This window comes from Calidris pugnax, unplaced genomic scaffold (assembly GCF_001431845.1).
Source record: "Calidris pugnax isolate Ruff unplaced genomic scaffold, ASM143184v1 scaffold9, whole genome shotgun sequence".
In the NCBI taxonomy this organism is placed as follows: domain Eukaryota; kingdom Metazoa; phylum Chordata; class Aves; order Charadriiformes; family Scolopacidae; genus Calidris; species Calidris pugnax.
In genome coordinates this window covers 6,261,990-6,278,901 of record NW_015090778.1, presented here as the reverse complement: position 1 = coordinate 6,278,901, position 16,912 = coordinate 6,261,990, and the positions used below count along the sequence as shown (strand labels likewise).

The following is a 16,912-nucleotide window of genomic DNA, read 5'->3' as shown; positions in this document are numbered from 1 at the left end:
TCCCCCCCCCCCCCCCGTCTCCCCGCCCCCCCCCCCCCCAATCCTGTCACTTGGTTACACGAGTCTTTGCACCTCGTTCTCCTGTCGCCTTCACCGTGTATTAAAGGCAGCAAGATATAAATTTATAAGTCGTGTGACTTCTCAAAAGCAAAAGGGAACACGAGCATCCCTGGAACTGCAAAACACACGCCTGCGTGTCACATTCTCAGGGAGGCAGCAGCCCAAGCTCTGGCTCCCGGGTAAGAAAAGGGGCTGTCAAAGCCACAAAGCAACTTTTGGGTTATTTTTAACCAACTCAAGCTCCCGTCAGAAGAACCGCCTGCTCTGCTGAGGAGAAGTAATCAAGGAGTAGATTGGGATCGGTCACGAGTGGAAGCGACCCGAGCTTGCCAATGGGTCCAGAAATTGCCTTTCCCAAGAGAGATGGAGCCGGGATGGGAGGACAAACCCATCTGTGTTCAGAGGGGATGGCTCCGAGCCATCCCCTCTGCTCTCCTCCCTGGTGATGAGCTCCATGCAGAAGGTACACAGCAGGTCAGGATCACACACACAGACCTTCTCCTCCTCCTCCTCCCCTTCCAGCACGGCTGACTGCGAGGGAGGACACCAGAGTTACTCAAGCTCGCTCTGATCGTTAGCAAATCCCAGCTTGACCTTTCTGCATCTCCTCCGAGAACACACGGCGATGGTACCCGACCACGCTGACCCAGCTGGGGATGCTGCTGGAGCAGAAGGGAAACCAGCAGAGACAGGAGCAAAGGACCCCTCCGAGGAGATCACGTTGGTTCTCATGTTTCTATTTGGCCTCTTTGCTCAGCTCCTCGGGGAGCAATTCAAGGCATTGAAATAACATGAGATCCCATGGCTTCACGGTGCTATGACTCTGAAACGGTGAAGATGCCCTACAACAAAACCCCGAACAACCTTCAACATCATCTTCTGCAGCACAATTCCCACCCCTCCGCCCTCCCTCCGCCAACATCCCCGCTCTGGAGACAAACAGAAGCCACAAACACCAAAGTATTCAGCTGTGCTGCACAGCCTGAAACCATCTCCCCCCTCTCTCCTCTTCTGTGCTCACTGATGGAAGAAATTGCTTTAAGCAGGTGAGACTCCAAGAACTGGAGCAAGCGACAGCCGCGGGGGAGGCAGAGCATTCCAGTAGCTGGGACACAGGAGGGCTGCTGGGTTTGGGGAGAGAGGGGCAGGATTTCTGCCGAGTGATGTTAAACACCATTTCCAGTATAACATGCCTCTGCTGGACCTCTCCCAAGAGTCCCGTGTCCCAACACAACGAGGCAGAGCCATTCTGACACCCCAGGAGAGCAGCAGCACTGAGCTTCACCCACAGCCCGCATCCAGCCCAGCAAGGGGGGCTTCCCCCACCAGGCTTTCTCCATAACTTTTCCTCATTTATTTTTCTTTCCCTGCAAAATGACAGGGAACAACCAAACCTTCAGCAGCAGCTGTTCTCTGGCCACCTGTACTTCTGTGCCACACACCAAGGGAAGTCCCCGCAGACACTGCTGCAGTGCCCACCTCCAGACAGATTCCAGGTCAAGGCAGTTTCCATCACCCAGCTACAGAAAGTCCCAGTGCTGTAGGACTGGGGAAACCCCCTGCCCCAGTCCACAATATCTCATTGGTGTCCATACCCTGCAGCCCCAAGGAGATCAGACCCCAAACCACATCTCAGCAACCTGGGACAAGGTGCAACAGCCTTGCAGAGGATGGGCTTCACCCCAGCTCACTCGTGTTATCCAACTTGTGCTCTAAAAATCACCTCTCCCCCACCCTTGTCCTTCCTTTGTCCCCTGTCCCCACTGATTCTGTTCTCAAAGCAGTTGAGGAAACACAACGCAGGAGCCCAACTGTGGTCACCAACAGAAACCAGCTGGAGATGCTGCGGGGAGCTCACTTTGGGGTGGAGAAAGGCAGGCGCTGAGCTCTCAAGCTGAGCACCAATCCAGGTGGGAAACACTCAAAAAACAGGTTGAAGAGAGTTCTGGAAAGAGTAACACACAGCTCTAGTGCTCAGCAAACCACCACTTCCCAAAGGCATTGAGACTCGGGGAGCTCAGGGCAAGAACTGCTGCTGCAGCTCCCTGACCCCAGGCACTGAGACAGCTCTAACCACATGAACCACTCAAAGACTGGTACCAAAGGACCACCAAGGTCAGCTGAAATTAAATCAGAGTCCTCTTGCAAGAACCAGCAGCCCACAGGGAAGGCAGAGCTCAGCTCCAGCCACTCTGGGACACCAGGTCCTCCAGCACCTCCCACCCTACCACGCTGGAATCAACACCGGGAGAAGTTAGAAGTTTTTCCATTTTTTAAACCAGCTACAGCAGTTGTGGGCAATATTCCAGCCACATCTAATCACGTTTTAACACTTAATAACCTATTTTCCGCCGCTAATCCCCTGCAGCAGCAAACTCCAGCCGTTGGATGTGCATCACCGCTGAAACCAGAGCGGGTGCCAAATCCCTCCCCAGCCTCGCCGCAAGCACCACCATTAAAGACCTCAGTGCATCTTCAGGATCAGCCCCCTGCCCCAAGAGAGCTTGAAAGAAGGATGCTTGGGGAATTAAAAAAAAAAAAGAAAAAAGAAAAAACCAAACATTTTCAACTCTAAAGAGAAGGAGAGAAGAGGGCACAGAAAACTCAGTCTCTCGAGTCGTTCCCAGAGCGTCTCCCACATTCAAAATTTATAGACTTGTCTGTTCTCTTTATTATTTTTTTTTTATCTAGATCTTTGTTTGTAGAACAAATTCTCTCAGTGGCCCTTTCAAAACAAAGGAACCTTTGTCTGTGTTTACTTGACAGGAGCGGATTAGGATAAAATAACTTGTATTTCAAAAGGTGGGTTTTTTTATTTATCATTAAGACGCAAAGCCTCTGCTGCATCGAATCACCGAGCAGAGCATCCATCTGAGGAATGATTTCTGGCACACACCAAGAAACTTGGCTTTCGCAGAGAGCCTCCGAGAAGGGGATTCACATATAAAAATAAAATTAAAAACGGGATTAACTTTTGGACTGTGACATTATCCATTTCTCCTTTTCATGCTCCCGCCTCACATCTATCTCCATTTCGGTTTTGATCGGCTGCTGGCGGAGTTCAGAAGCCAGGAAAGCTCTGAGCAAGCCCAGGGGGCTTTCAGAAGCTTCTCCTTGGACTGCAGCACCCGAGGTTCCATCCTGGGCTGGTCAGGATGCTCAGGGGGAAATCGGGACAGCCCCAGCCTGGCCAGGACTGTGATTTGTGGGTTTTACCACTTATCCACAACCCAACGGGATTTCCCTGATGCAAATGATTTTTAAGCACTCGGGTGCTGGGCTTGCACCCCCCCGGCTCTTTGTGATGAAGCTCACGGGCAGCCCCGCTCGCAGAGCATCACTGCTGGGTCTGGTGGGACACCGGGAAGGAAGGACCAGAGGAAAGAGCCACAAACACTGGGATCACCCCCGGGTAGGGCCAGTGGAGCCACCACTCACTAGCCACAAACACACCCAACTAAACACAGAGGCAACGCCAGTAGAGCAGCTCGCACCCAGAGGGGATGGGGAGGGGATGCTGCCAGCCTGCAACGCCCAATTAACCAATTAATGAATAATGCTCGAAAGGGCCCATTAAACCCAACGCTTCGGTGAGCCCATGCGGAGAGGAGAGAGGCAGCAGGGACCAGGCTCCTTCTCCAGAGGGACCACCAGAGCACTCCAGAGGGTTTCACACCAGAAGCCTGGTCCCAGGAGATACTTAATCTGGGCTTCAACATACGGTAGACCCCAGCCCATGCACCCAATAACTTCTCCAAAGCCAACAGCCCTAAATCTGCCCAGGTTTGTGTGAAAACTGGCCCGATTCCTACCATTACTCACCTCAAGAGCTAATCAGCCCAGCAAAATTAACCTGCTCCTTCCGACCAGCACTGTGCGCTTAACAGCAACAATAACCAGCAATATTTCTTGGGTTTCCTTGGGATCCATAACACACGTTAATTAAATGCCAGTTCGTTATTCAAACAGACCTATTGAGGCTTCGCAGCACTAACGAAAAGCATATCCATTTACATCCATTTCTGTTCCCATCAACCCACACCGACTCCAGTGTGAACTCAGAGGTCTTCTACATGAGCTCAGCATCAACCCAGCCAGGAGGGACCTCTGGGGTCCCATCCCCAACCTCCTGCTCCAAGCAGAGCAGACCTGAGGGTCCGATCGAGCTGCCCAAAGCCTGATGTTGGCCAAATGTGTTTTGAAAGCCTCCAAGGATGGAGCTTCCCCATCTCACCAGCTTCCCAGAGGCTTTGACTCCCCGTTTCCCAGTGGCAACAGTGAGGTTGCCCAGTGCGCATCATCCCTCCTCCTTTTTTCTACGGGTGTGATAGTTGGTTTTCCCAACCATCAGAGCTACCCCAACAGCCACAACCTTTCAAAGGTGACAGAGAGGGGTCTGCAGTGACATTGGCCGCCTCCTGTCCAGCTCCAGTCTTGTACATGCCCTGAGGTCTCAGTCCTGCTCTGCTTTCGGGGTTTCTCACCCCGAGAACAGCTCCATCACCATACAGGACGGCCAGTCCCTACGTACTGGTGTCACAGGACAGGCCAAACCCCAAAAAGCCAGTGTTAGAGAGCAGAAAAAAAGCCTCTTAAGTTGTGCCTGCCAAGTCCTGAGGATGAAGAATATGACCTTCTTCCAAAACGGCATCCTTCCTCCAGAGGCAGGAGAGAGGATACTTGATGTTTCAAAACAGTGTGTGAGACCATGAATGAAGCAAAGTCTTCCCCAACAAGAAACGCAGCAACAGCCAAATTTGCAGCAATTCATCTGGAAGTAATACCTTGCTTGGCAAATCCATCCAATAAAGGGGGGAAAAAAAAAAAAATGGTTTTACATTGAATTTCTGAGCTTCCTAACAAAGCAGGACTTGCCTTCGCCAGTTACAGACCTAAGAGACCAAAAGCTTGAAAAATTAAGAGATCATAATGTTTTTTTTCTTCTTCTTTAAATGAGACCAAACAACCATTACTAGAAGTGACATCGAGACCCGCACAACCTCGGACTTAAAGCAGGAAAAGTGGAGAACTCCGAGCTGCAAGAGCCTGAAAAAGAAGGTTTCTTTTGATCCAGCTCCAGCACTGCCCTGACACTGGGTCTGGTAATTAAGAGACACTCAAGGATGGGAATCAGTGGACTCAAAGATCTGGGTTAAATTGATGACAAGAATCAGGATGGGAAAAGCTATTCCACTCCAAGGCATCCAGAAAGGGGATAAAGAAGCTGAATAATTGTATTTTTGCCATCATTTCACTCCAACTTTAGAATCCTCTGGGGTGGGACCAGGGGTTTCTGCAGGTTTCTGGAAAGCTTTGCTGCTCTTTGCAGCACGACCTGTGCCACTTCTCAGCCCGGGCTGGTCCCACAGTTACTCAATCCCTCTTTGCCTTTCTTCTGGTTCCCTGCAAACTCCCTGGGGACGCCAGGGGCTCTCCTGGGACAGAGGGCAGATGTAACAAGTGGCACCTTTTATTCCAAACTCGGAAATCTTTTCCGACCCATCTCTTTAAAAGCCAAGTTTGGAGAAGGCGGTGGTCCAGGGGGCTTCTGCCCACCCTCCTCACGTGCTGCTCCTCATCCCGAGAAGGAAGAAATCCCTTATAACCAGGCTTCACTCATCAGCTGTGCTCGGCATGGGGACAGGGACATTAACACAGCACCCTGACCATGGTAAAACATGCAGAAAATACCGATCCCACAACCCGCTCCGGCAGGGGTCAGCCGGGCAAACACCAGCCCCCAGGAGATGGGACTTAATGGAGTCAGTGACAGGAACAATTAGGGGGGCAGAGGGGGAGAAACGAAGCCACCGTGTGCTCCATCCACGGGGGAGAGAGCAAAACCAGCTGCCACGGGCTGCACATTAATCTCTCTGAAAGTCAACTAAGCAGTTTACAAGCACCATCCGACTTCTGGAAACCACCACTTTAGTCCTCTCCTTCTGTAGGAAAGCAGCTCGTACTTCTTCCAGCGCCGCAAGGAAAGCATTTAACGCCCATAAATCACATTCCAGGCCACGCTGGCAAGCTCAAATCCCATGCTTTCCGTTATGGAGAAGACCCCAGTGGACTGACGAAGCCTATCTCACCCAGCTCACCTGAGTTCAAGGGGCATTTCCCTCTGTGCAACTCACCACGCTGGCAAGCTCAAATCCCATGCTTTCTGTATGGAGAAGACCCCAGTGGCCTGACCAAGCCTATCTCACCCAAGTTCAAGGGGCATTTCCCTCTGTGCAATTCAGTTGTACAATTCCAGGCTGGGATCACAAACCCAGCTCACCTGAGTTCAAGGGGCATTTCCCTCTGTGCAACTCAGTTGTACAATTCCAGGCTGGGACCACAAAGGGAAAAAGTCAGGGCACAGCTCAATTTGATGCAGTAACACCCCCCCAGAGCAAGGGCAGGACACCCTCACCCAAGTTCAAGGGGCATTTCCCTCTGTGCAATTCAGTTGTACAATTCCAGGCTGGGATCACAAAGGGAAAAAGTCAGGGCACAGCTCAATTCGATGCAGTAACACCCCCCAGAGCAAGGGCAGGACGTGACCCTCCCATCACAGAAGCTGCCTCCTGAGCTGACTGCACATCCCACCAAAAAACGTGTTTTAACAGAAGTAACATAAAATACACTTGCTAAGGATCAGAATATTTGTCTTCTACATTTCAGTATCTCCACGAAACCACAAAGGCCTTTTATTTTCCCATCCCTAAGGAACAACTTCCACTCCCTGCAGATCAAAACTGCCCAAAAGCACTGAACCCCCCAAGCATTCAAGCCAAACCCTCAGCACACAGGACTGGGTGCAGCCAGGTTTTAGCCACACGGCTGCAAAAATGACCCAAGCCATGGCAAGAAGGACCAACAGGACCCTGAGCCACCCTGACATCCCCAAAACGGGTCAGGTGGGAGCCCTGGGAATGGAGGCATCCGAGCATCATCCTCCCCGCATCCTTGGCGCTCGGCTGGACTGTGCCCGTGGGGTTCATGGAGCATCCCACGGGACAGGATGGGCATGGAAATGTGCTTACCTTCGGTCCGGATGGTGAAGGGGGAGTCCCCCAGGCGCTTGGCTGAGAACTGCCCTCCCAGCGACGTCATCAGGAAGCACAGGGTGAAAAATCCGATGCCCAGCACGAATATCCTGTGGGAGGGAAAGCAAAGCTGCAGCGAGGTGTGACGAGCAACCAACTCCCTCCTGGGACAGCCCTGCCATCCTTTGACCCCCCCAGAGTAATCCCCCTGCGCAAGCTGCTTTTTTGGGGGTGTCTGGAAGAGGCAGCCAGGACAATCCCTGCCTCCTCCCCAGCTGTCCCATCCCCACGGCTCACCCTCTTCAGGCCCCAGAAGGAGCAGCTCTGCTGCTCCAGACCCACGAGAGCTCACCAGCACCTCACCCCAACCATGGCCAGACCCACAGGCGCCTCATGAAGAGCCCCGAGATGCTTCTGCCCAAACCCTGGCACCAAGCAGGTGGGTTTTGCCCAAGAACACCCTCCGAAATCCCCCCCAGCCTGCTCCAACACTTGAGAGGGAGCAGAGGACTTGCACCTTTGGTGGGAAAGCTGAGCCAGACCACGACTGCCCATGGGATGCTCCACTAGATCCATCCCAGCAGCCCAACACCCCCAGCAGGAACCACCACAATAAACAATTCCCATATCGCTCCTAGGAGAGTCCAGGGAAAAGAGAGACCTTGTGCCTTCCCTTCCTCCTAAAGAATCTAAAAAAAACCCATTTTTTTTTTTATAAAAGGTCTTTTGTTCCCCTGTAACTAGGCCACTGGCATTTGCCATTGTGTCCAGCATGGCCCTGAGCAGGCAGCCCTGTGCACAGCAGGAGGAGGAGGAGGGACACACGCCGGCAGGACACGTGGTGGCCTGGGACCGTCCCACCACCGCTTTGTTCCCCCAGAGCATGGGATGGGAGGGCAGGAAAGCAGCTCCCGTAGGGATGTGCCGGGCACGATGCCAACCCACGTCACTCCCAGCCAAGCTTGTGGTCAGAGGAGCTCTCAGCACTGCTCCCATTCAGGCCACATTCAGGCTCGGTAACTTCTTTTTGAGGGTGAAAAACTTGAGGGCAGGAGCTCTGTGGGAGCAGGAGGGTTCACGTGCACCAGGGAGCATAAAGCCGAGCCCTCCTGTCTCCCCGGGGTGCAAGCAGAACACGTGCTGAAGCATGGACACCTGGCATCTTGCCACCGCTCAGAGATGCCACCACCACCACCTCTGAGTCTCCATGGAGGCTGGATGGGGCTTTGAGCAACCTGCTCTAGTGGAGGTGTCCCTGCCCATGGCAGGGGGGTGGAACTCCATGATCTTTAAGGTCCCTTCCAACCCAAACCATTCTATGGAGGTGCAGCATCCTCCAGCAGACACACCAGCAAAGCCCCTGCCAGGCACCACGTACAACAGCTCCCAGAGTCACAGCGGGGATCCCAGCGGCCAAACCCAAGGAAAAATTCAAGGAGGAGAAGGAGAAAAAGACAACTGCCAGCCAGCCGTGTGAAACGGCGGGTTTGTCTTTCAAAGAGACAAATCCCACATGGGATGGGGAGCTGAGCAAGCCCTCAGGGGTGCCCGCTGGCATTTCTGCCCCTCGCAAACCACCGAGGGCAGGAACCAGCGACTCTGCTTTACAAGTTCACAGCATCACAGAATCACAGAATCGTAGTGGTTGGAAGGGACCTCAGAGATCATTGAGTCCAACCACAAAAAAAAAAACAAACAAAAAAAAAACCACCCACCACCTAAACACACAACAACAACCAAACCAAAACCATCACCCACCCACACAACATCCCACCACAAACCAATAATCTTGGGCACACTAGAGCATGCTCTGAAGAGCATTTCTTAAAATACCTCCAGGGATGGTGACTCCACCACCTCCCTGGGCAGTCCATTCCAATGCCTGACAGCCCTTTCAGTAAAGAAATGTTTCCTAATATCCAACCTGAACTTCCCCTGGCGCAACTTGAAGCCATTACCCCTTGTCCTATCGTCTGTAACTTGGAAGAAGAGACCAACCCCTGCCTCTCTACAGCTTCCTTTCAGGTACTTGTACAGAGCGATAAGGTCTCCCCTCAGTCTCCTCTTCCCCAGACTGAACATCCCCAGTTCCCTCAGCCTCTCCTCGTAAGACTTGTGCTCCAGACCCCTCACCAGCTTCGTTGCCCTTCTCTGGACCTGCTCCAGCACCTCAATGTCCCTCTTGTGGTAGGGGGCCCAAAACTGGACACAGTACTCGAGGTGGGGTCTCACCAGTGCCCAGTACAGGGGGACGATCACTTCTTGGGTCCTACTCACCACGCTGTTCCTGATACAGGCCAGGATACCATTGGCCTTCTTGGCCACCTGGGCACATCCGCAGGGCTCAGGAGCCACGCACAGAGACACGGCGCAGCCGCCCAACGCCGAAACCAGGTTTTCCCAGAGAAAGGCTCACAAAGGAACGCCACAGCCCTCCGTCACATCGGAATTGTGTCGTTAAAAGGCAGGGGATTAGGAGCCAGCCGCTAAGTCTGGGCTCCGCCGCGCCAGCATCGCAATTATCTGTTGCTGGAAAGGGCTGGCAAATAAAGTAACTTGCTTCAAAGCACTCATTAGCTACAGGAGATGTTGTGGAGAGCCCAAGCACAGCGTCAAGCAGCTCAAGAAGGACTGGGCTTCCCCGGGGAGATCTGCTGGAGGAGTTCCCAAGGCAGGTCCTCACTGTCCCAGCACAGCATAGCCAGGTTTCCCCTGCCTGGAGAGGCTCCTGGGCAAGACACAGTGCCCTCACAGGATCCCACGGGCTCCCTACCTCCATCCCACCAGCTCCAACGTTGCTCTCACACAGTTGATGGACCCAGGGCAGCTTTCCTCTCGGCATCAGGCTGCTCAAGAGCAAAGGGTTTCTCCCCTCTTCCCACCAGCTCCAACGTTGCTCTCACACAGCTGATGGACCCAGGGGATCTTTCCTCTCGGCATCCTCAAGAGCAAAGGGTTTCTCTCCTCCGCCTGCTCCGAGGAGGATCAGCCCTGCCCACCACAGCCAGGCATCTAATCCCCATCCATCCCACACATCAGCCCTGCCCCATCCCCACCTGGGTCCCAGCAGATCAGTGTCACCTGGCTCTGGACAAGCAGCGCCCTGCAGCTCCCCATCCCCTTCTCACCTCCCTCCTAATAAGAGAAAAAGCAACACCCTGGGCTCATTAGCATTAACGAGCTCTGTGAGCAGCACACTCAACCCAGTGCAAACACTCACTGACCCCTATGAGAACCCACAGCCAGGCTCTGGGAGAGATGGGCCACCTGGCAGAGAGGACACTCAAGTGCATCCATAAAACTGCCTGCCATCCTTGCACAGATGCTCCAGGAGCGAAGCAGCTTGAGCCCCTTTTATTTCTGAATACGCCTGCCCTGTGAGGTGGAAAGCAGTTTAAACAAGCTTTAAAAAAAGCAGCGTGCACTCAGCTAATCCAGGCTCCTGTCCCTGGAGACCTGGCCATAGGCACAGCTGATGTGCCCTACAAGCAGAGCACAGCCATCCCCTCCCCAGCAGATGCTGATGAACCATCAAGCTGCCGTGTTTGGGCATGGAGATGACCATGGACCTCAGCTCCTCTCCCAAAGCAGACCTTGGAGAAGGGTTTCCAGAGATCCGTGGTCCAGCTCCAGTAGGGACAGGATTGCGGAGGCGGCCGAGCATCCCTGATGCTGCAGAGCAACGTGGGGTCCCACAAATTGCTCGGGGAAGGGCTGCTTTGGGGACATCAGTCCATTGCCATTATCACACCCAGCCACGCAGCACAGTGCTGGGTCTGGAAGAGGCTCTCAGGAAGACAACGGAGGGGATGGCAGCACCCATCTCAGCCTCAGAGGGATGAATTCCTCCTTAGAGCAGGAGAGGGGGAAAGCTGTCTGCCACGGCACCTCCTCGGGAGGAGAGGACAACAGACAGTGGAGAAGGGACGAGCTGGAGGAGGAGGTCAAAGCCCAGCTGTGCCCCACAACCAAGGGTCCTCCCTGGGAGCACATCATGGTACAAAACCCACCCAAGAGTCCCTTCCTGCTGCCAGCTTCCTCCTCTCCCAAGGGACATTTTAACGAAGCATCACCTGATTAAATAATCAGAGCTGATCCTGCTCTTCGTTCTCACCCCTCCTGTTGACAATATCTTCATCATTATGCAAGACCTTGTTTACACATTTTAATCTTCATAATTACACTCTGGCAAGGAGTGAAACACTGAGAAGAAAGAAAAAGAGGAAGGAAAGAAAGAGATTCCAACGTGATGTGTGCTCTAGTACCTCATCAGGAGCCACAATCTTTTTGGTTTTGACTGGATTACAGAGAAAGGGAGACGCAGGATGCTTTTTCCCTAAAAAAAAGGAGGGATCAGAGCCAAACTGGAATTGATGCGCTTCGGAGAGGAGCAGATCCAGCCCAGCAGCAGCACCCCAGGGAGCAGGGAGGTGGTAGGGATGGACTCTCAACCTGAGGACCCATCTCTTTTACTTTGTGCTGACCTTATTTACCCAGGTGGATAAAAATGCTCAGCCTTCACTGAGCAGGAACTCCTTATGCAAAAAACAAATACCATGTGGTAGGTAAACCATACCAGAGCCCAGATCTTCCAGATTGCCCATCACATGCACTGCCCCCAAAATCAAGTCTAACTCCCTGAAGACCACGGAGCTCCAATGACCAAGTAACATCTACTTTGCACGCTGGCTTTGCCTGTCATCACACATCACGTTTAATTCATCACCCGGGCATGGGTTCTGGTGCCAAGTCCCTTTCCACATCCTCCCCACACTAAAATATCCACAATTCTGGGTTCTGGCTTGGTGCCCAAAAGAGAAGGAAGCCAAATTCTCCAAGTCTTTAGTGAAAATTGGAAGTGATGTCACAGCCATCGCAGATTTTGGCCCGTGCAACTGAAACCTGGCTGTGGCCAGGAGGGTCTGAGCGATGAGCTGGGGGGTGATGGGGGGAGGAAGGCCAGCAGCACCCAGTGAGATGGGGCTGTGACACTGGGACTGTCTGTATCACCCAGCTGGGACCTACGGGGAGAACATGACACAGGGGTGCGGGGAACCCAAGGGCTCCAGGGGAAGGTAATATCTTTTATCAGACAAGCTTTCAACACCCAAGTCTCTCAAACCCAAAACCTGAGCCACAATTTCTGTCGGCAGCAGCACCAGGAGGGCTAATAAAAGATGGTCCTTCTCCAGCAAACCTCGTTTTGCTCAGAGCCCAACACCATCCCGGGGCTGTCAAAACAATGCTCAGCCACGGGAATCTTCCCCCAGGAAGGGGACCACAGTGACTTCTCTTACTGGCCAATGTCACAGACACACGAAAAGCCTGGCTTTGCTTTCCAGCTGCCAGACTTGGCTGAACTCCCCGTGTTCTGCAAAACCAAGAGCTGGGTGAGTTCTTGCCTGAATCCAGCACTGCCACCAGTCAAACACCTTTTGGGGCTGAGATGAAGTCAGAGTCAGATGAAGTCTGGACCTTTCTCCAAACACTGATTTGCTCTCCCTCCCCTTCCCACTTTCACAGCTCAGGGCTTTGCATTGCTTTGCTAAACATGCCAGGAGTGCCATTAATTAAATGTTTTGGTGCAAAGGGTCAGGTTTCCTGTTCACTGGTGGCACCGCTGCCAGGAGTCCACACCAGGCGAGGGATCCCACCATGGGCTTCTGTAGAACAGTGAGGCTTTGCCCAGCCACCAACGAGCACCTGATCTACAGGACCCATCCTGAGTGCCAGCATCTTCTCCTGCTCCTGCAGGTCATCCCTGATTCCCAGGGGTGATGATTTTAGGGGAGCAGCACTGATTTAAAGGGGGTTACAGCTGGAGTGGGGCAGTGCCAATGCTTACCCAGGCTGGGCTGGGGACAAGGTCACACAGGAGTGTGACATGGAGGGGTCAGGCTCAGCAGGACACCAACGTGGAGGAGGCACAGAGCTGGACACCACGGGGGAGCTAGGAAAGGGTCTTGGGAATTTCCCCTCTTGCACAGGGAAAGCCTGACTGGCAGGCTGGGCTGGGGACAAGGTCACACAGGAGTGTGACATGGAGGGGTCAGGCTCAGCAGGACACCAACCTGGAGGAGGCACAGAGCTGGACACCACGGGAGAGCTAGGAAAGGGTCTTGGGAATTTCTCCTCTTACACAGGGAAAGCCTGACTGGTTAACAACAGCGTAACCCCACTGGTTCCAGTGGCACTCGTACTGGTCTGCACTGGTTTGAGCGCAGAAGCCAGCCCAGGGCACACAGACAGGACCGTGGTGGGGCTCTGCTCTGGACACCAGGGACCCTCCAGCCTGGGTGCTCTCCTGCCATCACAAACCCCTTGCCCTCACACATCTTCACCTCCAACAGGACTTTGTGACCGCCCTGTGACTCCCTCCCTGCGCCCCCCCAGCCTGGTCCCAGGTCACTCCTCAAGCTGGGCTCTCCCTGCCCCAGGAGCGATGCCCAGAGCACGGGGGAGAGCGATGCTCAGACCTCTCACTTCCTCACTATGGACTTCAAACCCGCTTAAGAAAGCAAACAGCCAAGTAAAAGAGCACCCTGGGGTGCGTGTGTCCTTCCCACCCCTCTCACAAGGGAGACGCAGGATGCTTTTTCCCTAAAAAAAAGGAGGGATCAGAGCCAAACTGGAATTGATGCGCTTCGGAGAGGAGCAGATCCAGCCCAGCAGCAGCACCCCAGGGAGCAGGGAGGTGGTAGGGATGGACTCTCAACCTGAGGACCCATCTCTTTTACTTTGTGCTGACCTTATTTACCCAGGTGGATAAAAATGCTCAGCCTTCACTGAGCAGGAACTCCTTATGCAAAAAACAAATACCATGTGGTAGGTAAACCATACCAGAGCCCAGATCTTCCAGATTGCCCATCACATGCACTGCCCCCAAAATCAAGTCTAACTCCCTGAAGACCACGGAGCTCCAATGACCAAGTAACATCTACTTTGCACGCTGGCTTTGCCTGTCATCACACATCACGTTTAATTCATCACCCGGGCATGGGTTCTGGTGCCAAGTCCCTTTCCACATCCTCCCCACACTAAAATATCCACAATTCTGGGTTCTGGCTTGGTGCCCAAAAGAGAAGGAAGCCAAATTCTCCAAGTCTTTAGTGAAAATTGGAAGTGATGTCACAGCCATCGCAGATTTTGGCCCGTGCAACTGAAACCTGGCTGTGGCCAGGAGGGTCTGAGCGATGAGCTGGGGGGCGATGGGGGGAGGAAGGCCAGCAGCACCCAGAGAGACGGGGCTGTGACACTGGGACTGTCTGTATCACCCAGCTGGGACCTACGGGGAGAACATGACACAGGGGTGCGGGGAACCCAAGGGCTCCAGGGGAAGGTAATATCTTTTATCAGACAAGCTTTCAACACCCAAGTCTCTCAAACCCAAAACCTGAGCCACAATTTCTGTCGGCAGCAGCACCAGGAGGGCTAATAAAAGATGGTCCTTCTCCAGCAAACCTCGTTTTGCTCAGAGCCCAACACCATCCCGGGGCTGTCAAAACAATGCTCAGCCACGGGAATCTTCCCCCAGGAAGGGGACCACAGTGACTTCTCTTACTGGCCAATGTCACAGACACACGAAAAGCCTGGCTTTGCTTTCCAGCTGCCAGACTTGGCTGAACTCCCCGTGTTCTGCAAAACCAAGAGCTGGGTGAGTTCTTGCCTGAATCCAGCACTGCCACCAGTCAAACACCTTTTGGGGCTGAGATGAAGTCAGAGTCAGATGAAGTCTGGACCTTTCTCCAAACACTGATTTGCTCTCCCTCCCCTTCCCACTTTCACAGCTCAGGGCTTTGCATTGCTTTGCTAAACATGCCAGGAGTGCCATTAATTAAATGTTTTGGTGCAAAGGGTCAGGTTTCCTGTTCACTGGTGGCACCGCTGCCAGGAGTCCACACCAGGCGAGGGATCCCACCATGGGCTTCTGTAGAACAGTGAGGCTTTGCCCAGCCACCAACGAGCACCTGATCTACAGGACCCATCCTGAGTGCCAGCATCTTCTCCTGCTCCTGCAGGTCATCCCTGATTCCCAGGGGTGATGATTTTAGGGGAGCAGCACTGATTTAAAGGGGGTTACAGCTGGAGTGGGGCAGTGCCAATGCTTACCCAGGCTGGGCTGGGGACAAGGTCACACAGGAGTGTGACATGGAGGGGTCAGGCTCAGCAGGACACCAACCTGGAGGAGGCACAGAGCTGGACACCACGGGAGAGCTAGGAAAGGGTCTTGGGAATTTCTCCTCTTACACAGGGAAAGCCTGACTGGTTAACAACAGCGTAACCCCACTGGTTCCAGTGGCACTCGTACTGGTCTGCACTGGTTTGAGCGCAGAAGCCAGCCCAGGGCACACAGACAGGACCGTGGTGGGGCTCTGCTCTGGACACCAGGGACCCTCCAGCCTGGTTGCTCTCCTGCCATCACAAACCCCCTGCCCACACACATCCTCACCTCCAACAGGACTTTGTGACCGCCCTGTGACTCCCTCCCTGCGCCCCCCCAGCCTGGTCCCAGGTCACTCCTCAAGCTGGGCTCTCCCTGCCCCAGGAGCGATGCCCAGAGCACGGGGGAGAGCGATGCTCAGACCTCTCACTTCCTCACTATGGACTTCAAACCCGCTTAAGAAAGCAAACAGCCAAGTAAAAGAGCACCCTGGGGTGCGTGTGTCCTTCCCACCCCTCTCACAGCCATTCCCCACCCCCTGCCTGGAGCAAACCCAAGCCGTGGGGACCCTTCGTCCCTCTGCTCCGCCACCGCTTTCCGACACCACCTTGGCCAAGTCCCCCAGCCCCAGGGCACTGGTGTGGGATCCAGCTGGGAGAATCCCTCCAGACAAGCGTTGCACAGCCAGACAACTCCCGGGGAGAGGCAGCCAACATCTCCAAACCTGAGCACAAGCAAACGGAGCAAAAACAGCCCCGTCCTCCTTCCCACCTCCGGGCAGTGGTCTGGGCTTAGCAAAAAGGCAGCAAGAAGATCCCTCCGGTGATCCCAGGTGATGCCCGACCCCGAAACACAGCAGGGAGGGCTGGTACCCACCAGGCTGGGGTCACCCTGTGCTTCGCCCCTCAGCACTTTCCCCTTCTGTGGGTCACCAGTCCCTCTCCCCATAGAAAACCCAAGCAATTCCCAGCATCTCCCATGTGTCTCAAGCCTAGAACCAACCAAAGCGCATCTCCGGTGAAATAAGGAAGCTGAAGAGCAAGGACTGGAGGGGGAAAAGGAATGCAAGGAGGCAAAAATGGGGAGAGTTACAACCAGGGGGGAAAAGCAATAGGTGGGCACCAGGGCGCTGGAGCCAGGGGGTTCCAAACTGGGATATCAACCCCAGCCCTGCTGCCACTGCGAGTGGATTTAAACCAGAGGAACTGATTCCCAGAGTACCAACATCTCTGAGAAAGGTATTAAAAAAGACAGCGGTGAAAAGCCCTGTAATTAACACCCCCCCAAAAAAAAAAACCCAAAGATACCAGCGTGAACTGGGAGGCAGGAGAGAGCGAGCGCTGCGGGACCAGCTCACTGACCTGCGGGCAAACTTGCCTGGATCCCCGACATGCCCCCCGCCGCAACACACCGCAACCCCCCCCCCCCCCCCCCCCCCGCAAAATGCCCTCCGGCAACCGCTTCCCGCCCGAGCGAGGGGGGAGGAGGGACAAGAAAAACAGAGGGACGAGAAAAGAGCAACTTTACCTAAAGGGTCTCAAGGTGACGAGGCATCTTCTGACCATTATCTTCCCATCCGCGTTGACTGTGATCATCGTTCAAAGTTGCGGGGAGCGGGGAGGGGGCGACCCCCGCAGACACCCCCCCCAACCCCAAAAAA

At 54.0% G+C, this 16,912-nt stretch overlaps 1 protein-coding gene across 2 annotated transcripts in view; it reads right to left on the bottom strand.

Annotated features, from left to right (window-relative positions):
• Positions 1–16,912, bottom strand: part of MGAT5B (mannosyl (alpha-1,6-)-glycoprotein beta-1,6-N-acetyl-glucosaminyltransferase, isozyme B) — a 73,878-nt gene extending 56,966 nt beyond the window's left edge. For both annotated transcript variants that reach the window (XM_014949411.1, XM_014949421.1), the window contains exons 1-2: positions 16,780–16,912; positions 7,089–7,201 (exon numbers count right to left, since the gene is read on the bottom strand). In XM_014949411.1, the coding sequence (XP_014804897.1) occupies positions 7,089–7,201; positions 16,780–16,847 (181 nt within the window). In that variant the 5' untranslated portion in view covers positions 16,848–16,912. The remainder of the gene's footprint in view (positions 1–7,088; positions 7,202–16,779) is intronic.